General features: G+C 42.0%; 1 protein-coding gene across 1 annotated transcript in view; it reads left to right on the plus strand.

Moving 5' to 3' along the window:
* The first annotated feature begins 3969 nt into the window (after positions 1-3969).
* Positions 3970-23407, plus strand: part of LOC111219056 (voltage-dependent calcium channel subunit alpha-2/delta-3-like) — a 132117-nt gene continuing 112679 nt past the window's right edge. The window contains exons 1-2 of the mRNA XM_022741635.1: positions 3970-4094; positions 4375-4456. Of these exons, the coding sequence (XP_022597356.1) occupies positions 3970-4094; positions 4375-4456 (207 nt within the window). The remainder of the gene's footprint in view (positions 4095-4374; positions 4457-23407) is intronic.

A 23407-nucleotide genomic window follows, 5' to 3' on the forward strand; every position in this document is an offset into this window, starting at 1 on the left:
TATTAGATATAGTAACCATTTAAAGCTCAAATTATATTTATATATGTACTTGTTCTCAAGATGAGGCCAGTCCAATTATGCCTTTACGTTATCACTTTGCATATAAAATCACCACTTACACTTAGACCTACCCTAACAAGTGAAAATAAGGAAGGAAATAACCATGAAGACAAAAATAAATTATCCTGGTCACCCTCTGAAAATTTCCTTGAACCACCCTGCATATATATTTTTCTTTATCCCATACTTTATGCTTTTACACTCCGGAGGTCTCAGGGGAGACTCTGGCCTTGTGGATAAACTTCCATTCGGTCCAACTATCACAACTGATAGTTTTGTTTTATTCTTTGCACGTTTCCGCGAATAAAGAAACTTGCCTTAAGTGCTGTATGTCATCTTCTTACCTCAGGAGAGATGATGGTGAATCGGTTGTTGACTTGGCAAACCTCATGCTGTGTGACTGCCATCAGATGATACCAGGTATAATGTGAACACGCTCAGACAAAAAAAGAAGAAGAAGTAAGAGGACATGATCGTAGGATCACAGGAAGGTAAATACAACAAAAGGAGATGTCCATATAACTAAAGAGTTTCTCTCATATTACTGGTACATTTAGATATGTTTGTGGGTTCCTCAGCATCATTGTCTGACTTTGCCATTACGTTGCTGTTGAGCGCTTACCTCTGCCACGGCCAAACAATCTCACACATTTATCCTACAGCTTTATTAATTATTGTCTTTAATCCTTAATCAAGATCTGTTGTATGATTTTATTATCTGTTGTATGAAATGATGACATCTGCATTATACAAGCCATACAGGTCTACAGCTGTATGAATTGTCTCATTGCTATTACACAACTGGTATCATTATTATGTAATTTTCTTACTTGCATGTTGGATGATGTGATCATTCCTAAATGCTGTGGGTGTCATCTGCACTGTTACTTACTATTAATATTAAGTACAATATTGTGTGTAATGTGGATTCAGCATTTTCTTTCACTTGATCCAGATTATTATCTGGATCTGCACCAAATTCGACAAACTCATAGATGTCAACACCGTCGTACATTCTGTACATTACTTGCAGAGAAATCTACAAAAACATATTCTCACATTGTTAAGGAAAGTGATTTAAAAAATTCCTTTAACGTGGCCCATTGCTGATCCCTCCACCAGGTTTGGCGCAAATCGGCTCATTGCTTTCACGTAATCCTGCTGACAAATAAACAAACAAACAGACATGGGTGAAGACATAACCTCCTTGGCGGAGGTAAAAATGAATTACTATTTAAAACTTAAAGCCACCAAAACAGCAGAGCAGTATGCACATATTGAAACATTACAAAGCTTGCATAAAGCATTTCACCACAAAATACTGAGAAAATCAATCAGGTAAATAAATGGAGAGAAAAACAAAAACAACAAAAAACTAAAAATTTAAAGGGCTGTTCCAACCTTTTAGTTCGAGGGGCTTGAAAGAGAATATTCAAACCTGAAGCAGTGGAAGCCAAGATGTCCTGACTTTGAAACCCCAAAACCACTGGATTCCACATTTCCCATAAAGCAATGGGTTAGCGTTATTTGTTAAAACCTCCATGCCCACATCTTCTTGGGCATTTGCTCAACTCAACTCCATGCTCCATGTTCCTAACACAGATGTTCTGTTACTGTTTGTATTGTCCAAGCCCAAGACAAGAGCAGGGCTTTTTTTCTCCCTCAGACCCCTGAAAGCTCTTTCTGGAGTCATGGAATTATACAACTACACAACATGTTTTAGAAGCTGAGCAACACTCCCCATAACCTATAACTTCGTGTGTAAATTGATGAAGTGCCCCTTTAACTTAATTTAGTGGTTTGAGCACCACATTGGGAAACAGTTCTGTAGCGTAGAAGTGGCTCACACAGTTTATATTTTCTGATGCTATTACTGTCATGCTATTAGCTGCTGGGTTCTGCACATGAATTAAATGTTTCACAGGTTAACTGAATGACTAAGCATCTGTCTAAATCAGTTTTGAAAGTGTTTGCTCTATTATGAGGTTCAATCTAACACATAGTGAAAAGGTGTCCGGCTAATGGTAATGTGAACAATTTGTGTTTTGACTGGCTGAGGAGGCGTTTTGCTTTTAAGAGTAAAATATAACTGTGCAGCAACTGTTAAGAATTATCACCTAATTTTACAACACATATATGATGTACTTTGACAGCCTGTCACTCTCAGACATATGTTTCTTTTATTGAGATTGCCTCATTGCATTGCCCATCCCCACACTGTATTTGCACTGTTCCAGTGCAGGCTGACTTCATTATAGTCTCGGCTTCATTATAGTCTCATTAGAACGGTCCATGCTTGTTGGTTTGGAAACCTGGGAGCTGTTCCAGTGACATCAAAGTACTGGCCACTGTAGGGAAAAGCAGTTGATGTAAGATGGATAACCGTTGCGCAAAAATCAGGTGATAAAATCTTTTGTTGATTTGCACTTTCTCACTTACCTAAGTGCATTTTAATCTCCGATGGCAATACGACTAGCTACTGAGGTTTGGCACCAATATCAAAAATAATACTTTCGTCCACCTTTATTTGATGAATATATGCACATTTTTAAAAATATGATTAAAAGTCTACAAGCCTACTGCACGTGACGTCGACTCTTTTGGTGTAAGCACTCTTGTGACAGGTCTGTAGGTGCTTTGCGGTGTTGGGCTAACCCAGACCAGCTCTGACTGGACTGATGTCTGACCCACATATGTCAGAGGTGAGTCTTCTGGTGTGAAAAGGGTATAGGCCCGTAATCAGCAGGGCACCCCTTCTGCAGCAGTGGAGATAGGCTATTCAGTCAGTGTTGATCCCCTCCCAGTGCTTTGCCAGAATCCTTGCAGCTCTATGTGAAACGCGATCCGTCACATGGGGTCCGTTGCTGGGGGCTCTCATCCGCTTTCACAACTCATATGCCCACACACTGCCAGTGCCACATCATCGCTGCAAAGTGCATTTAATTGACATGCTTTTATTCAGCACAAGTGACTTATATCTCCTGGTCCTTTCCAACAAGAGGCTGAACACCCCCACTTCCCTCCATGTCTTCTTACTCTCTCTCTCTCTCTCTCTCTCTCTCTTACAAACACACACACACACACACACACACACTTTCTTTTCTTTTCTCTTCTCCCTCTCTGTCTTCCGTCAGCACTTTGGCAGTAATTCCTGCTTCAGTGAACCGGGCATACAGTGCATGACTTGATCTGACATGAAAGCTAAAGGCTAGCTATTATAGCCCTGTATTAGAGCCCATGAGTGGGGGAGAGAGAAAGCGAGAGAGGGAAAAAGAGAGAGAGAGAGGGAGGCAGGTCAGAAGTATGGCGTAATTCAGCAACAATAACAACATCCTCAGTAGCCTATCCTCAGATTCTGAGAGGAAGGAGGAGAGAAAGTGTGTGTGTGTGTGTGAGAGAGAGAGAGAGAGAGAGGGAGAGAGAGAGGAGGCTAGTCGCACCACTCAAGAGGAGTAGGCGTGCTCTTGTGCGCTGCATCGTTTGATGATCTCCCCGGTTCCCCCTGAACCTCCACTCTGTGCTCTCAGTGGGTGAGGTCGGTCCAGCAAAGCGACTAAGCGGACTTTACCCTGCCAGAGGAGTCGAGCTCGACTTTCCGCCGGGCAGCAGAGCCGTGTGCACCGCACCGGTCAGCGGGGCCACACCGCGGCACTTTGGATAACTCACACAGCTGAGGATCCTGCCGTTTGCCAAGGCGCATCATCGGCTCGTCCCGCACCAAGAACAGATGAACACATTGCCATGCATGATTTAGTCAGTCAGCATAGGTGACTTTTCATTTCCTCCATTTTCTCCTCTTTCTTTTCATTTTTGGATTCTCTGGAAGAAGGGGGGGGGGGACAAATCCACGGTGGCAGCATAAGCCCAAAAACTCGCAGTGTGTGCGTAGGGAGGGTATTGTTGCCCAAGATGCAGGTGGATCGGAGCTGTGTGGTTTCCAGTGCGTGGTGTGCGTGTCTGCTTTTACTTTTCTCAACTCTAAGCGCCAGGGTCACCGATGTGGGAGGCACCCACCAAAGCATTCCTCCGTCCGTGTAAGTAGACGCTCTTTTACGCAAAGGTGCCGCGCATCACTTGACTCTCCAAGTTACAAATCAGAACTTGATTTAAAAAAAAAAAAATAGTTGAATGGCTTCCAGTGCTCTTCAACTTTTGCTACATTTCAGTCATAAAATATAAAATTCCCTGGGATATGTGCCTTTGTTTTTAACTCAGCGTGTTCACTGCTTTTATATTGTAGCCTGTCTGTTTATATATTTATCTCTACCTCCGTCTGATTTCCTGCTGCTCCGTGTACATGTGTGCCGTTTGCAGGGTGAAGCTGTGGGCTTCAGCATTTGGTGGGGAGATGAAGTCCATCTCGGCAAAGTACTCTGGCTCCCAGCTGCTGCAGAAGGTGAGCTTCAGGTGTCAAACTCAAAGTACAGCCTGGAACTGCAATGCTCTTATATGCTTATTCAGATGGCTGAACTTCAGCACAAGTCTAATTCTTATGGGCAGTTTTACTCTCGAGGCAAAACGTAGTGGAGAAGAGGAGATTTTCTTTTGGAAAATGTTTTAAGTGCACACAGGGACACACACATAACTAGAGATCTTTTTTTTATTTTATTTTTTCACTGCTGAAATGATGTGATTCTCTGGGTAACTTTATTTAAAAGCTTAGAGATACCTTTTTAAGAGACTTTTAAAATTGCTGCCTGCATGTTAGAGACCAGCCTATGAGAGGAAATGACTAGTGTTGAGTAATTTTTTTTTCTTTTCACTCCTCATCTCTTAAACAGAAGGACCTGTGCTTTTTAGCCACATGTGAATCAGTAATGCATGTCGACTAGGTAGACGCAGATTTAAAAGCTTATTCAGAACATGTGCCTTTTAAATGAGTGTCCACTTCTCAAGCACTCCGGTGCGCACACAAATATATTCTCCGGAAAGCATAATTTTTTTTTTTTCCCTAAGCATCTGAATGTGTTCCTCACATTTCCAACCACCCCCCCTCCCCTTACCTCTTTTCGTACCTCTTTGCGGACTGTTCCCATTACTTGTCCACTTTGCTTTGTGGCATTAATGCAAGATTTGAGTGTGATGGAATGCAAATTTTTCTAATGGAGGGTCAGTTGATGAAGCATGAGTTAAAACTTGCTAATGGATAGCCGGTGGATAAAGGGCAAAGCTGAAGCTAACCTCTCAGTGGGCGAACACACACACACACACACACACACACACACACACACACACACACACACACACAATGTTGCTTGGGGCCAGCAGTTCAGGGCTCTGGTGGATGCAGACACCCACTATGGTGTGTGTGTGTGTGTGTGTGTGTGTGTGTGTGTGTGTGTGTGTGTGTGTGTGTGTGTGAGAGACTGACTGACTGCTGTAAGATGCCACACAGGCCAAACCAGATATGATGTGACGTACAACCACGACCTGTGTCTGTCACTTACAGATGTCCCCTATATGCAGGTGCACACATACAGAATCTACTTAACTCACTCACACACACACAAGCACACACAGTGGGTATGCACATGGCCACACACTGCATATTCACATGCACAGTCCCATAGACACATATGGCCCTATAGCATGGGATTTCATCAGCCGCTGATAAGGCAGACTAGTGGTGTTATCTCTTTGACAGGATAGAAACTGTACCCCCTTCTCATCTTTTTCTGCCTCCAAAAAGAAGATAACCCTCCCACGGAGTGACGACCTCTTTATGAAATGCAAATGAAGGCCGCAGGGTTAATTGAGCAAAGAAAAGACTGGAGACGTTTTTGTGGGAAAAGTGCATCTTTTCACACCAAACTGGTATGTTGCAAGTACAGTGTTATTCGCTGTGCCCATTTGCCGGATCATATCATCTGATGTGCAGGATGTATATATAAATGCACGCATGCATTCATTTGCAGGCTTTGGCAACATGTCACAGTGCCCTGTATGTTGGGCCTCATTGTGTGTCCGGTACAGTCTTGTAGCTCTTGTTTAGGACTGCTGAGGAGGGACCACAGTTCCCCTGAGGGCACATATGCTTTTAAATAGGCAGAAAGAATGTGGGATATACACTGTCATACATAGAGAGGAGGATGGTCCTGAAGAGAAAAGACCAGAGTGTGTCTGTGAGTAAGTGAGTGTGAGAGGGAGAAAGAGAGAGAGAGAGAGAGAGAGAGAGAGAGAGAGAGAGAGAGAGAGAGAGAGAGAGAGAGAGAGAGAGAGAGAGAGAGAGAGAGAGAGAGAGAGAGAGAGAGAGAGAGAGAGAGAGAGAGAGAGAGAGAGAGAGAGAGAGAGAGAGAGAGAGTGTGTGTGTGTGTGTGTGTGTGTGTTTGTTTCCCCTGGGCAGGGGACAGATGGACTCAGTCTCTCTTCAGTTATCTCTCTGACCCTAGCGTAACAAAACTCCCTTGGAAATAACCATATCTCTGCAAGACACACACACACACACACAGACACACACACACACACACACACACACACACACACACACACACGCACAGACAATTGCACTATGCGTGCAACTTAACCTGAATCATGCTTCATATACCAGCATATATTTCCATGCTTTATTTTAAAAATAGGTTTGTACCATCACACCAAGGCCGTACAAATTCTATAATGTTTAGAAAATATTCTTGAAAAAATACTTTAAAAGGAAAAAAGATGATGGACCAAATGGTGGAAAGTGAAATGAGTACAGTACACAAATCTAGTTAAGACACCACAGAAGTTGAAAACAATGCTCGTCAGGATTTTTGTTTTGTAACATTTCTGTATAGTTCTGCATGACTGGCAGCTATTGTGGCTCATGGTGTTACTTTGTGTTCCAAGTTAAAATGCTACAAATTGAATTTTATACTTCCTTTGTGTTGCCTCTGCGTTAATTTGATGCTTGATTTGACTTCCAATTTAATCATCTTTAATAAGAGACATTCTTAAAAAGTGCAAAAGTGTGGTTAATCGTAATTAATAATACAAAAGCATGCAATAAATTACTTAATTCTTTTTAATTGAGTGACAGCCCTAATCCAAATACATTACCAGCTTAATTTAATATTTTCATAGATAATTCATATAGATGCTTTCAGCAATTTCAGTAAAACAGGAAATAGTCAATAAAAAGATTGCATGACAGCTAAGTTGGAAAACGGCGTCATTCCCAGAAGGACCCAGAGTACAGGATTTATGTAAATATAAATATTTGAAAATAATTACTTTTCTTCAAATAACCTGATTTGGTTGAGGCTGTTTTCAGAGACAAATTTAACATCTTACATCTTTTTTTTTTTTTTTTAATTTATTTTTTTTAATCCAGTTAGAGCAGATTTAGCCTCTCATCCAAACCCCCCTCTCCTCTTTCCTCTGCTGTCCTGATCTGTCCTCCCTTCCCACGCCACAGCCCGCTTCCTGTATCCATCGGAAACAGCTCTTGTTTCAAGGTTATACCAGTCAGTGTGTGTGTGTGTGTGTGTGTGTGTGTGTGTGTGTGTGTGTTCTTGCACAAGAGAGAGGAAAAAAAAAGAACATGATCAATGACACCTTCAGTTTGTTACACAAATCAGATGCTAGCAGTTAACTCATCAATGTATGTACAAATGCAATATATATATATATATATATATATATATATATATATATATACACTGTACATGTGCACACGCAAACACCCACAGGACAGGAGACTTCTGTTTGAGACACATTAAATATCTCCCACTGACAGTTAGAATTAGCTCTGTGTGTTTTACCCTCTTCACTGCTATTCTGTTGAAATCTTTAATTTCATGTATCATTGAGCAACCTGTCTATATGAGCCAGCCTGGTTGTGATGGCTGTGTCTGTGTGTGTGTTGTTGGCCGGACTAGTTTTCACCTCACTGATGTTATGGCTTTCTGGAATCAAAGTAGTGGAGCATTATGCCACGCTGAAATAACTTCAAGCCTCTCGGTAATGGAAGATACAAGACAAATGATCATTCTGCGCGATCGCCACCACGGCTCTCTGAAAGTTATCTGTGCACGTCTGCTTTCCTATTTTACAAAAGCATAAGCCAATATCTGAGGGCAAGGAGTAGGCAGCAGGTGGATCTGTCTGCTGCATCTATGTGTGTGTGTGTGTGTGTGTGTGTGTGTGTGTGTGTGTGTGTGTGTGTGTGGTAAGTTTGCATACCTACTTAAAGCATGCTCAATCACACACAAATACACACCGTCTCTCCCACACTCAGAGACGCATATTCCAAACAAAAGAGTAGAGGATGATAGGAAAGTGTAATGATGTGTGACAAGAGTATGCTGGAATCGATTTGCCTGGCAAGTGTGACGAGTGTGTGCGTCTGGGTGTGTACGCGCGTATGGTTTCAGAGCGGTGCCATAACATACCATTTTCCTTTACTGCCAAAGAGCTTAGAGTGGCAAGCCGCTGACAGTATTCCTAAAGAATGAGCAAAAGAGGACAGAGTGGAGTGGTTTCTGCAAAAAAAAAAAAAAAGAAACGCTGGATGAAAAATATATATTAGTATTGAAGTCGTCCAGTGAAGTGTAGAGACAAACGGCTTACAGAAAGACACGCAACGTGCACATGCCGGGTTTATGGAGTACAGAGAGAAAGGGTTAGGGAGAAGAACATGTGCTTCAATTTGTATCCACTGATGTGGCCGACCATCAGCTTTTGCTATAAAATATTTGTTATCCCTAATTGATTTTAAAGAAATGTGTGTCATCATCACCTGAAACATAGTTATATATTACTGTACCTTAACAAGGTCAGAAAAAAATGAAATATATACATATTTTTCTGACTATATGTTCATGTTGCAGTTGCCAGCACAGCCCAGTATTACACCGTGCTTGTATTTTCCTTCCTTTTTTCCTCTTTTTGGCTACCTTATTGAACTCTACATGCATGCATTGTAGACCTACAGTATATAATATTATCACTGACAGATAAAAAAATATGTAAACGATAACCTACAGGTCATATTTTCAGTGATTAAGAAAAGACTGCTTATTTTTTAGTTCAAATTCAAGTGTTGTGTAGGATCTTTCATACAAGTGCCAAAATCAGCTTATTCCTTTTCCCTGATACCAGTTTATTTGACATTATCTAATGAGCTTTCAAATAATCTTATAAACACATGAGATCAGTGATGAGTTAAGAGCTTTACACGCAAAATCGTTTTGATCCATTGAAGACCTTTCTGCGAGACTTGTTTCACAAAATCATAATTCAATATTTCTGCAGAAGGCAGTTTCATGTTTGTCTGTTGGAAGAAAAAAAAAAGATCTATTTTTGTTCTGAATATGTATTTTAGTCACACTAACCAGATTTAAGAGCTTGACTAATTGTCTAATTTTGAAGTGGAAATGATTATGCATTTCAGTTTTTCACGATCATTTAAAATTAATTACATATTTGGATGAACAGTGGAAGAATGACTCTTGCTGTGTGTGGAACTGCAATATTAGTTTAAAAAAAATGTATTTTCCACTCATTGATGTAACAAATTGATGTAGTTTAAGTGCCTTTTACTTTTGCGCAAATNGAGTTTAAAAAAAATGTATTTTCCACTCAGTACTCACATTAAACAGCACTTTTTTTTTAATTTGATAAAGCATTCCTTTTTTTATTTCCAAATCAAAGAAATTGATGTAGTTTAAGTGCCTTTTACTTTTGCGCAAATTTCCCTTTACATAAATTAAACATTTGCTTTACAAATGTTTAATTGTTGTTAACCATTGTTAATATATATATTATTGTTCATTTGTAAAAGTTGCTTTGATAAACTCATGTTATATTACCCACATGTATGTAATAATCTATGTACAGTGACGTAGCTACCAATTGTATACACTCAGTACTGGATGAACTGAGGTAATGTCCACAATGGGGAATGTGTGAATTTCTACAAAAAAACCAACAAATTACACATAATAGTTTCAAGGATCAGTCTCTAATTTTTTTTTGTATGTATTTCTAAACAGATGAATAAAAAGCATGAGATATCATTTTTCTACACCAGAATCACGACTATGGACTATACCAAAGATCCTCTACACAGAAGATAGCGCATTACAGGCAGCACCAATGGTATCAAATGGGACACAGTTCTGCTCTCCTAAGTGGGCGTTGTCCCCCAACCCCTCCCTCAACCCAAGGCAACTGGCATGAAATGTGACAGTAGCTAATATTAAAATCTGTCCCTGTCTAGACTTGCCTCTCTCCATCCTTTGGGAAAGAGAAGACAGATATGTTTTTCTTGTTATTACATCCTGTTGCTGCAGAAAGCTCTGGCATTTTTAACACTAACTGGTGGATTACTTAATTATTGCAAAAAGAATACAACAATAGATACAACAGGGATACAGTGCAAATTTGCGCCTTTTTTGCCGCTCATCTGATCAGCCCAGTGCAAAGACATGTCAGTTTAATAGGCCAATACTCTGTTTTAGCGATCTTTAAGCAATGAAACGTGTTTTATTTAAGTTTTAAAGTTTAATCCATAGTTTCACATATAAGTAAGTCAATCCAAAAATAACTCTGGTCCATCTAAATATCTGGTTATTGGTTGGCAAATGATATCGGCAGTTGACAGATCTTGCGCGAGCGCACGTGAGAGAGAGAGAGAGAGAGAGAGGCAGGTCTCGAATAAAGTTAATTTTCTCCTGATCTGAAAAATGTAACTTTCATGTCAGAATGTTCTGAAGACGTGTGGCTTGTGAAAGATGGATCCAGTATTTATTTATGGAGCGAAAATCAGTCATAATCTGTGATCTCATTCACTTCGCGGGTGAGGTGGAGAGGTGGAGAAACCCACGTGACACAGATACAGGAAATGATTTTTCTTTCTACTGTCTCTGACTGTGTGGTGGTGAGATATTTGAAGTCAACAAACTTTAAAGACTTTTTTTTTTGGTAGCTAGTCAAAAGTGTTTTAGGGGGATGCGGTTGTGCTGGAGGTGTTTAGGCCTATGACCTCAGTATTTCTCAAACATAAGCTACGCTGCTGTTGTATTGAAGCTGCTGTGTTTCAGCCTGGTTGAAAAAAAAAAAATTAAAATGATGGCACAAATAATAGCTTCCCCTCGAGTGTCAAAAATCTATTTCATGAGTGCCCAAAAAAGCTGGTAATGTATTACAGTCCGAAAAATTTCAAAATTGTTTGATTACCACTTGTTCTTCAGACTAATTTGAAGAGCACTTTTACCCATTTCTCTTTTTGCCCTCAATTGCCTTTCTTGTTCCAGGGATGACTTTGTACTGCGACTGCGACTGCGACTGCGACTGCGACTGCGACTACGACTTGACTATGTACTGTATGTGTGTGAGTGTGTGTGTGTGTGTCTGCGTCGAGGTGGAGGGGGAAGTATGTGTGATGGTGCCAATCTGCTGCCAAGGGTGGGTGATGGCTGAGGCGATCCAGTGTAACAGTGTGTCAGTGAGGGGGAGACGGCTGCAGATTAGATTTAGCTTTGGGAAAATTGAATAGCTGTCAGGTTTGGTTCAGCACGGCTGGCGATGAGGTGAGGGAAGGGGGTGTGTAGGGGTGTGTACTGGTGACGGTGCCTCTTCCCCTAACCTCCCCTAACCCTCCCATTTCTTCTTCTGCTTCTCTCTCCCTCCCTGTCTTGTTCTCATTGACCAAAGCATGATCTTGCTAAATTTGATTCCTCTACTGCTTATTGAGGGAGAGGGAAGAGAAAGAGAGGCGTGTGTGTGTGTATGTAAAAGTGAATGAGAGAGAGAGAGAGAAAATGACGGAGGAATGCCGTGTCACGCAGAGTTAATTACAGCGTTAGCAGGCGAAAGTGCAGCCTGTGCTGCTATCCTTTCATGTCCTAGCAGGCCAGCTTTAGCCAACACAGCCTCTCACTCAAACTGTAATTAGTGCTTTGTTGGTGAGAAAAGCATGAGAAAAGCCAGTGTGTGAATCAAACACCCTGCCTTTACTAAAGAGAGCTCAGGAGCAGAGAGCGAGGCCTTTTGCTACCAGATTAAAGAACTTCAATTCTTTAAGAGCACAACTGCTGACGCTGTGTTTGTGGGCTTAGAAAATCAAGTGTCTTTTGATGACTTGTTAGCAGTTGCAGTTGTGCAGTTTACCTCTTTGATTTATCCACAATTTCTCTGACTAAGTTCATTTGCCAGCGTGAAAAGTGTTTGATTTAGTAGTTAATTTGTGTTGGTAAGGATGCTGATTTTTCTTCCCAGTTCCTGAAGTTTCTGCAGAGGATACATGCGCACACACACAAATAACGCACGCACACACACACACACACACACACCACACACACACACACACACACACACACACACACACACACACACACACACACACACACACACACAGTGTTTGCATACAGTGTAACACCTTGTGCTCTGTGCTGCTGGGATGATGAATGTGAACACTGAAGATAAATATCCACTGTCATCCGTCATTGGCTGCTCAGGTTTGGCTCTGTCTCTGTTGGCCTGCAGATAAAGAGCATTTCACCGTGGCAACACCAGACATTAATGGACACACACATGTATACAAGCATACACATACACACACACACGCTTTTACAGATTTCTGTAATTATGACAGATTGTTCGCCCGGTCTGCACCAGACTCGATTGCATGCAGAAAGTAAACATTAGCCAACTTGGTAAAGGGGCGGGACTAGTACTATTAAGCACATTAACGTGTGCGGCATTGTGTGAAGGACTGTCTGTGACTTGCTGCTGTCCACATCAATCATCCTGCCCGTTGTTTGGGTCCACCCTGTGTGCTGTAGGTAAAGATGGCTCTTATAAAGTAATACACTGACTATGAGAAAGGACATCGAGCCCATTACAGCTGCTCCATCAATCACAAATGCCTCCTTATACTTGCCAAACCTCTGCATGCTCAAATAATTCCCTATATATATATATATATATATATAAAGTGGCACCCCACCTTTCTTTCTTTCTTTTTTCCTCTTTCCTCTGTTCACTTACTTTGTCCCTTGACGTTACCCTCAACCTTTCTGTCAACTCTTTCACCCATATGTTTTTGCATCCCTGTGCCTCCCCCAATTATTTTTCTCTCCTTCTCCCCTTCCCTCTCGCACTTTCTCTCCAAGTCTCTCCTCCACTCCCTCCATCCCTCTGCTTTAATAATGGATGGGATGCAGCTACGGCACTAAAGAATACATGGGAGGGGATCTTGGGACAGGCCACCAGAGTTCGGCGCAAGTGTTGGTGCCCACACCCTTTAAAAAAAAAAAGAAAAATAGTTCTGCTGGCCCAGCACAATGTCCTGCACTCACTGCACTCTCAATATGTGTCCCAAGTCACCCCCTCTGCCTCTACATCAACTCTGCCGACATACACACTCGCGCGAACGCACACTTAGTTTTACTGTACTACACCCCATTTGCACAACACTTCTCATACGCCGCGAGAGTGCTGCCAAATCCAACTCAGTGGGACAACAGCGGCCCCTCCTCTTGATGACCTTCACCGGCACTTGATATCATCTCGCACAAACACACACTTGCTACCGCAGTGTACAGTGGAGGAATACGGTCATGCATAAACACCAATGAGAAAACCGCACGTCAGTACACACATGCTCTTTAGTTAGCCTTCCCTTGTTGCTCACTGAACCCTCAGCGCACATTACAAAAACTTTTCGCACTCTGTGTATATTTATTTTCTGCTGTGTCTCTGTTACATGCCGTGTTATGCGTTATATTGGCAGGAGGCCTGTGCTGCCTAATGTGCAGATAAGGAAATGCTGAGCACTGAGTAAGTGACAAACGATTACTTAGACAGAGAGGATCAGTATGGATCAATGTTGAGCGGTATCGATTAGACGGTGTTATCGGCATATGCAGTAACAAAGACGGATACTACATGGAAGGTAAGAGGGTCACATTTAGTCAGATAGAGGAATTGTTGCTTTTTCAATCAGAGACAGCCTATTGTTCAGCTGAATATAAATCAGTTTAATGTTTTAGTTGGCGATAATGTAACTGTGGCTTACAACAATGGTCATTAACATGGCATTGTTTCAACTTCATTGTTGAATCGCCAAAGTTTAATTTATTTCTGGCAGTACTTTGGGGTGTGTAGCGATGCATACACAAACAAAGGATTAGGAAGTGCTTCATTTACCATTGACCCAGACAATACAACAATATTCTTCATATGCTGCTTTTCAGACACGTTTACTTAGTTTTTCCAACAGGAGTTGTACAGCGACAGGGAGTTTTTGAACAGCTGCTGCTGGATTTTTAAAACTGTTGTCAAATCAGGCTGGAAATTGTGATTACATTATTAACAAATTATGGCTGCCAAAAAAAAAAAAAAAAAGTCCAATTGTTTTTTATCTAACAGCAATAAACTAGAAGTCTGATTAATACTGAGTCAGTTCAATCAATGCAATCAATTAACTTTCAATGACTGGTTAATCAAGTTGATGGTTTTGTGAATGCAGAGGTGCTTGCAGGTAACTTATAACATTATTTCGCTGTGTTTGGTTATCAAACAGGAGAGTACCGCTGTGAAACCGCTGTGTTTATGTTCGTTATTCACATTTGAGCAGTGAGCACAAGGTTTGCAGTGTTATCACTTTGTTAGATGTTTGTTACTAAAGAAGGGGAAAGAGGAGAAAGGGAAACTACTGAAAGTCAGAGTCTTTCTTTAACTTAAAGTGATAGTTCGGGTAATTTGACGTGGGGTTGTGTGAAGTCCTTATCTATAGTCATTGTATTACCTGCAGTAGATTCGGATCAGCACGCTCCCAGTTCAGAGATTGAAATTAAAGCGTACGCTTAAACTCATATTCGTTTTTTTTCTGTGGGCATTTTTTGTGGATTGCCCCCGGTCCACAGCAGCACATCACCCAGCTTCTGTGCCGGTGCTCCCTGCTGCTTCTCTAGCGCTGGGAGCGCACTGATCCGACTCTACTGCAGGTAATACACTGACAACCCCACGTCAAATTACCCGAACTATCACTTCAATGTTGTCTTCACAACACAAGCAGCCAATCACAGTCACAAATCTGTAATGCTTGTTGATGTAGTCATTCAGTCAGTCGCTTTCCTGTTTGCAAACCCAGGAAAATAGTGAACCTCTTTCAAGCTAATAGACAAGTATGTAACGGTGCAGAATAACTAGGCTACACACACACACACACACACACACAGTTATCAGCAAAGAACAAAGAGTTGCAGTGGGCGTCCAGAACTCAAATGCATCTCATTTTCTTTACAATATGCTAATGGAACTCAGTAACTTTGGTGTAAACAGTGAGACTCAGATGGATTAGACCTGCCTGGTGTCAGTAGTACAAGCAGTGTTGTGTGTGTGTGTGTGTGTGTGTGTGTGTGTGTGTGTGTGTGTGTGTGTGTGTGTGTGTGTGTGAAATGTTTTTAGTGCTCTTACAACTGAAGAACTGCCCTTTATTTGATTGCAGAACACAGCATTTCTCAACAACGATGTTGATGCTGACCGGACGATAGTTTACACATGTGCTGGATCTCAGCCAGGTATGCTTTAGTGAGCTGATGCAGAACTGGACGTTTATGGAATGAACACCTAAAGATTATGGTCAGTATTATCAGATAACACGGACTACGATCCCTTTAGAATTTTATTACCTTGAGTCTGAGCCTTCGAGAAAAATGAGTCTCCGATTTATACAGTGAATCCTTTCTAAACAATACATCATCTTTACTTATATTTTATGTTTTACATTTATTTCATATTGTTCATTAATTTCATGTGTCCAGTTAAACTTTTTTTTAGTGTCTCCTGATTAATGTTTTAGCGGATCTCAAAAGTATCCTTCTCCACCATCGGTGGTGCATTTATTTCCTCTGTTTCTTTGTGAGCCTTTCAAAGCAAACTGAAATGAAACTGCAGTCCAAAAAATGCAACTTCCCATAATAAATCTCCACTTGCAAGGATGAATATTGCCTTTATACATCCAGCACAATGTTTTGCTCTCCCCCTCCACTTTCACGCTGGCTGCTGCTAGAATCAATTTGAGACTGTGCGAATGTATGGAGTGGAATAGGGAAGCAGCAGGCCACACTGAACCTGCTGCTAAGCATGAAAAATGTTTTCCAGGACTCTGCTGAAACCAACTGAATGCAGGCAACTACAGATAGACTGTGCACTATTAATCAGTTCCATGTGAACAGATTAGACCTGCTCTTGGTGCTATTAGGTTTTTTGGTGAAGTGAATTATGGCTGTATGAAAGAATAAGTGGAGTGGGACTGGTAGAGAGGCTACTCCCTCCACTTTCTGCATAAGTGTTGAAAGAGAAAGGTCCTTTGCTTCCTGTCCTTTTCCTTTGCTTCATAAAATAATTATTATAGGGTAGAGAAGTTCTCATGCTGGCGTATAGGCGATGTCAGCCTCAGCCCTTTAGGAGTATCTGTGTCTGTGTATAGGTGGAGGCGGGTGGAGGCGGGTGGAGGCGGGTGGAGGCAGGTGGGCGGGGGGCGCCATCATGGCAAGGCATGTGAGGACACTGAAAGATGGCGGTCATATTAGAGAGAGCAGGGATTTGGCACCCACTCGAGGGGCAATGGTGTCATATCAACAGACGCAGTTGCACCCTGGGACAAACTCCTGAGTGTCGCTATCGGCTATGCCATAAGGCTTGTGTGTGTGCGTGTTTAGTACAGCTGTTTATTCTACTGTTCCACTTCTCAATAGCCCTCAGGCTGCCTTTAAACAGTCTATCACTGGAGAAACACACACACACACACACACACACACATACATACATACATTCAGGGGCTGCAGGTGGATGAATTGTGTTAAGGAGCTAAATGGGTGAGGTTGTGTAAGTGGTTTCGATTATGCTGAATAAAAAAGAGCACCATGGCCTTTGCTTACAGGGAGGATTTGTGTGAACAAGTTGATTTTTAAAAATCCATTGTCCGATATTTAGTTATGGAAGGGATAATACTAAGTAATTCCCGACACCTGTACGCAGGCAAACCACCACTGTTTAGGTCATCTGGTTCTGGTTCAGTCCAGGGTACTCCACCTTTGGTCCTGATTGAAACATGCTGGCAACTAGCCATACGATGGAGGTTTGCATCAAATATGTTGGCAGACATTCTCTGGATCCCCAGAGGAATGGTGCTACTAGACTTTGTGTGATCCCTGACCTTTCCTCTTGTGCCCACAATGAGGCTGACATTTGTGTTTTAAGTGAAATGTCACACAAAATTTTTTGGATTGGATTGGCCATGAATGCTCTTGCGTACAGGACGTCCATGCTCGTCCCCTCAGTAATTCATTGTCAAAACTTTGGTAATCCGACCTTTCATTTTAGCTCCACCACATCCTCACCAGATCAGATTCCCAGTTTTGTCCAATACTTTGGTGTTTATGACCATAATAACTTAAAACACAAGGGCAGCCTCAGCGTACTTTCTGTTTTAGTGCTAAATTAAACAAATAATAACATGTCTTAACACCACTAAACTGAAAGCCCCTTTTATACTGTGCATATAAAACCTGAAAAACTCCCCACTAACATTCCGGCTTATTGTTTAGTGGTGAAAGGTACAATCAGCATTTACTTAATGACTACTGCCATATTCCGCAGGTATTTTGTCAGCTCTGGCTCTTGTATTGGCAGTTGATGTGATGATAACACCCAGGTGAACGTGCTGCGCGTCCTTTTCAGAGCACATGGGTTGCTGTTAAACCCAAAACCGCAGCTATACCTCTTCCGCTGAAGAGCGTGCTGTGCTCTTGGGCCTACGCTCAATATCCGCTTTAATAATAAAAAAAACCACACAAGCACCATACTGAGAGTTGGTCTCACACAGAGACCTTGTACACTGAAACAGTCTAGCACCGACCCGGGGAATGAGAAAGGGATGGATTCCATTTTTACCGTCGGCATCAGCACGCTAGCAACTCACTCTTTTGAATCTGTGAAGAATTCTCTCCCATGCTTCTGCGCGCGTGTTGTGCTTGTGTGTGGGTCATGTAACTGATTGTATTGATGTAACTCCTCTGCAAGGTGTGTGGTCTGTGTCCTCCATCCGTAAATATGAAGGCTAACTTGACGTGTGAAAGGAGTCAATCACCTTTTTTAACTGAGTTGGAGGCCCACGTTAAAAAAACCTGCTTCTTTATGCACTCACATTTCGGTTGTGAAAAGCGATGAAGATAGTGATGGTGGTCCAAGACAGACTGATATTTAAAATGTGGCACCAATAATCTGTAAACTATTCATAGTGAATAGCGCTTTTTTAATAGTATTAGCAGCAAATTCCTCACAGTGCACCAGGCGAAAATCAATTGCTAATATGCAAAGCTTTCCTCCGTAATTATTTACATTTAGTTATATTCATTGTTACTGGGATTTTACTCGAGGCCTGAGTCTCATTGTTGTTTATTTTTTTTTCCTTTTTCTTTTTTTTCCCATTCATAGTGTGGCATTTCACATGACGTGATAATCACTGTGAAAAAACGACAGTAAGTAGGGCATCCAGAATGAAAACAAGACATAGCTAAGACAGCATTAAACACTTGCTCTTCTCCTCACCTCTGACACACTGATGTGCGCCTGACGCCTCTGCGCTATGTGAGTGGGGGTGAGTTGGCTGAACGTTGGGTCGTTGTGTTTGGTCGGTACCACCACGCTTAAGTCCTTGACGTGAAAAAGGTGTGGGGTAGGCGGTTTTTCCCTGAAGCTATTCACTGTCTGACATTGCAGTTCTGACGGAATCAATAAGTTGCTAGTTCTCAGCCCACCTAGTTGCATGATTTTTATTTGCGGTTTCTTCGTCAGCCTTGCTGTTTGTTTGCCCGCATTTGGGTCTATAGTTTTGACTCAGTGGAGAACTACCACCTCCCCTCATAGAGATTAAACATGTTTTTCTCTAGCGGCATGACTCCCTGCGAAAGTTCCCACCAGTTTAGCTGTAAATGGACTAATTTTGCTGTTTCACACGGAGGCAATTTCGATTTTAGCCCTTCTGGGATGATAATTCCATTAGAGCTGCTGTCAACGACAGAAAATAAGGAAACCATTGACTTGTTAACAGCGATGAATAGGATACTTGTAGAGATCATATTTTAGCTGTTGTTTGTTCTTCCTCAACATAAACAGAGCGTTCATACAATCAGAAGCAGCAAGGAGATACCACTATTGATGGACTCTGTTATCAAGCCCGACACAAGCAGAATTCCACCGCTATCGGTTTTGTCTGTTGACTCGAAGTTCAATTTTGAATGTTTACCGTATGTGGTGGTTCAACAGTGTGCTTCTTATAATCTTTCAGATTGTGACTGGCGAAGTTAGAAATGAACAACAAGTAACAAATTTGTTTCCATTAAGAGAAATACCACCAGCCTGGGTCCAACAGTACTTACCCGCCATCTGGCTTTCCTACTCATGCATTTGTTCTCCTTCCTGAAATGTGTGGTTCTGACCCGTGCGGTTGATGTCTGGGGGGTGGTGACTGACTACCAATGAAACTGCTCCCCAGTTTCACTTCTTACGGCACAGTTTAACTACCTATGGGAGCTGTTCCTCTTCTCACCATATGATTGTAGTGGTCCCATCAAGGATGTGTGTTACTGTGTTCTCCCAGTCCTCCCCATTCATTCATAGTGCATTGATCTGACCTTTTTAGACATCTCCGCGCTGTGCATCAATTACTATCCACGCCCTCACTGATAGATTGTTTATGGTGAATAGAGTCATACGATGAAGGTGTTCCAGTCGTGGCGAGAACGAGAGTTTATATGATTTCGCTAAATTTTTTTATTAAAGATGTTGGTGTTCATTTAGCATTACACCCAAAGTGTTCAATTTACATTAATTTGTCTTTGAAGTGTGCGCATGTCTGGGTGCTTGTGTGGTGTGTGTGGTGTGTTGTGTGTGTGTGTTGTGTGTTTTACAAATCTGCGGGGAGTGTCTCTGTGACCATGATACGGGACTCGCAGACCAAACATGCTTTCTTGAGGCAGGGGAGGACAGGCGTGAAAATAATCTGTTCACACTTCATCTCTCGGTCCAGCGCTCTTTCTTTTGAGTGAACATATTTTGGCTGGCGTACCGAGGAGGGTATGAAAGGAGGAGGGCATGGCAACGTTTTGGCGTTCCTGGGGAGATCCTGGTGATCCAGCCAGTTTGATTTCCTGCTGCGGATTTGGGCTGTACTGCTCCTGTTCTCGCGCTCAAAGTAACAGACTCTGAGTGATTTCACAGGAGGCGTGAATGCAACATCAGTCAAAGTGCTTTTGTTTCAGTCTCTCACCCTCGCTCCCCTTTTTTTTTGTTCCCCCCTCGTTCCCTGCACACAACACCGCTCACGCATAGTGGCTCCAGTGACCATAGGTGGCCACATGATTACCTCTGAGTTCTACCTCCTTCTCTTTTTCCCCCTCCTCCCTCCTCTCTTCTCCTTGTATCCCCAACCCCCTGCTCCTCTAATTACAAACCATGGCTTATGGGGAATCAGCGCGCTTTATTGACAATGATGGAACTGCGAGACAGTTTTGTTCTCTCCTGAACTATGTTTTAGGAGAATATATTGCTCGCACACTCTCTAGGATTTATACAAGAGATGTAACTTTGCATTAATGAACAAATTCAAGCGCCTGCAAGCAAACACAACACAACACCATCACACAACACACACATGAAGTACTACTTTCATCAGAAGCAAATTACTTCCAGTTGTGTATCTCGTTCTTGGTCTTCAAAGAATTTCAGAAAGTTCTATGTCATACATTTTTTAACATTTTCTTCAACCAATTAGTTAAGTATATTTCATTAAATATATAATATCTCCACATGTTGGGAAAAGATCAAATATTGATATAGATTAGGCTCACGGTATGAATTGAACACATTTGATCCAATCCATAGGGCGTCAACTCCAGGGTGAAAAGAGAACCCATGTTATCAGTGCAGGCGTGGTGCTCAGTTGAATATGTGTTATCACTCTTACAGTAGCTTCTTTTGTTTAACTAATAAGCATGTGAGTTGAACTGTATAATTAAGTAGCAGATTCTAAAGATGGCATACCTTTACTTACTTCAAGTAATAGTACCTTCATATTTATAGCTACTTTAATAATACCTTCACAACTCACGCTTTAGAGTTAAACACAGAAAGGCTACTTGATAAGAGTTGTAACACATTTCACTGCAAGCACACGCCCACTGATATGGGTTTCTCTCTTACCCCTGGAGCTGACCCCTATGATTGTCAATGTTTAGTTCGTCATTCATACGTCGGGCCTAAAATTCTATATCAAATTTGATCTTCTTTTCCCAACAGATGTGGAGAATATTATATATTTATGTAACATCATACTTTAATATTGGTTGAAGAAAATGTTAAAATGTCTTGACATAGAAACTTTCTGAATTATTCTAAAAACCAAGACAGAGATACACAACTGGGAAGTAATTTGCTTTCTGGATGAAATGTATTCTCAGTGTCGGTGTGTTGTCCGTCGTGTGTAGTGTGTGTGTTGCTTGGCAGGCGCTTGAATTTGTTCATTTTGTAATGCAAAGTTAACATCCTTGAGTACCTAGAGAGGTGCGATGGCATTTTCTCCGCTAAATACATGTTCAGGAGAACAAATCGTCTCGCCTAGATGTCTCATAGTCATACACCGGCCGCATGATTCCCCCAAAAGCCATGTTTGTAATAGAGGAGCAGGGTCAGGTGGCGCACCGCAGAGGAGAGAGAGAAGGAGGTGAGGAGGGGGTAAAAAGGGAGGGAATCAGAATCGTTATTGCCACATGTCACAGTGGGCCACTACCGCGTGGAGCGTGTCTTGTGTGGGAGGAACGAGGGGGGAACAAAAAAAAAAGGGGAGCGAGGGTGAGAGACTGAAAACATACAAGCACTTGACTGATTGTTGCATTCCGCCTCCTGTGAAACACCAGAATCTGTTACTTGGTAGGCGTGGAAACAGGATCAATCAGCCCAAAATCCGTCAGCAGAAATCATGCTGCTCGGGATCACGAGGATCATCCTTAATACAAGTTGCCTATGCCCTCTCGGTTGAGAGCCCTCCCTCGTACGCCAGACCGAACAAGATTTGTTCCCTCAAAGAAGAGCGCTGGCCGGATAGATGAAGTGGAACAAATTTAATATTCTCGCCTGTCCTCCCTGCCTCAAAGAAGGGCATATGGTCTGATCCCGTATTGCACAGAGGACACTCCCGCAGATTGTAAAACACAACACACACACAACACTACACACACACACACACCACACACACCACTGGCGCACACTCGAAAGAAAAATGTAAATTGAAACACTTGGGGTAAAATGCTCAATAACACAGACATCTTTAATAAAAATTTAGGAATCATAACTCTTCTCGCCCGACTGGCCACCCCTTCCATCGTTGCTCTATTCACCCATAAACACAATCTATCAGTGAGGGCGTGGATAGTATTGATTCACAGCGCGGAGATGGTCTCAAGTCAGATCAATGCACTATGAATGAATGGGGAGACTGGGAAACAACCTGAACACCATCCTTGATGGACCATCTCAATCAATATGGTGAGAAGAGGCGCTCCCGATAGGTAGTCTAGCCTGTGCCGTAAGAAAGTGAACTGGGAGCAGTTTCCCCCCATTGTGGTCAGTCACCCCCCCCCCCAGAACATCTACCGACGGTCAGACACACATTCAGGAGGCAGACAAATGCCAATGAGTAGGAAACCAGATGGCGTAAGACTGTTGGCACCAGGTCTCCGGTTGTTATTCTTATGAAACAAATTGTTCTTGTTTTATTTCTACTTCCGCCAAAGTCACATCTGAAAGCATTATAAGCACCTGTTTGAACCACATACGGTAAACCATTCAAAATTCACTTCAGTAAACAGACAAACCGAATAGCGGGATTCTGCCTTGTGTCGGGCCTTTGATAACAGAGTCCAAATAGTGTATCTCTTGCTTCTGATTGATGAACGCTCATACGTTATGTCTAGACAGACAACAACAGCTAAATGATGATCCTACAAGTCATCTTTATCATCGCTGTTACACCACTGGTTCCTATTTCAGTGTGTTGCCAGCAGCTCTAAATGGATTATCTAATGTGCAGAAGGGCTAAAATCCAATTGCCCGTTGAAAACAGCAAATAGTTTCATTTACAGCTAAACTGTGGAACTTCGCAGGGGGAGTCATCCGCTAGAGTAAAACATGTTTATTATCTGAGGGGAGTGGTAAGTCTTCCACTGATACACACTATAACCCAATGCGGGCAAAGCCAAACAAGAAGCTGACCATACGAACGCAAAAAATCAGAACTGTGGGCTGAGAACTCAACTATTATTCCGTCAAGACTGCATGTCAGACAGTCCGAAAGCTT

The sequence above is a fragment of the Seriola dumerili genome, unplaced genomic scaffold (genome assembly GCF_002260705.1).
Source record: "Seriola dumerili isolate Sdu_G_001 unplaced genomic scaffold, Sdu_1.0 BDQW01000056.1, whole genome shotgun sequence".
NCBI lineage: Eukaryota > Metazoa > Chordata > Actinopteri > Carangiformes > Carangidae > Seriola > Seriola dumerili.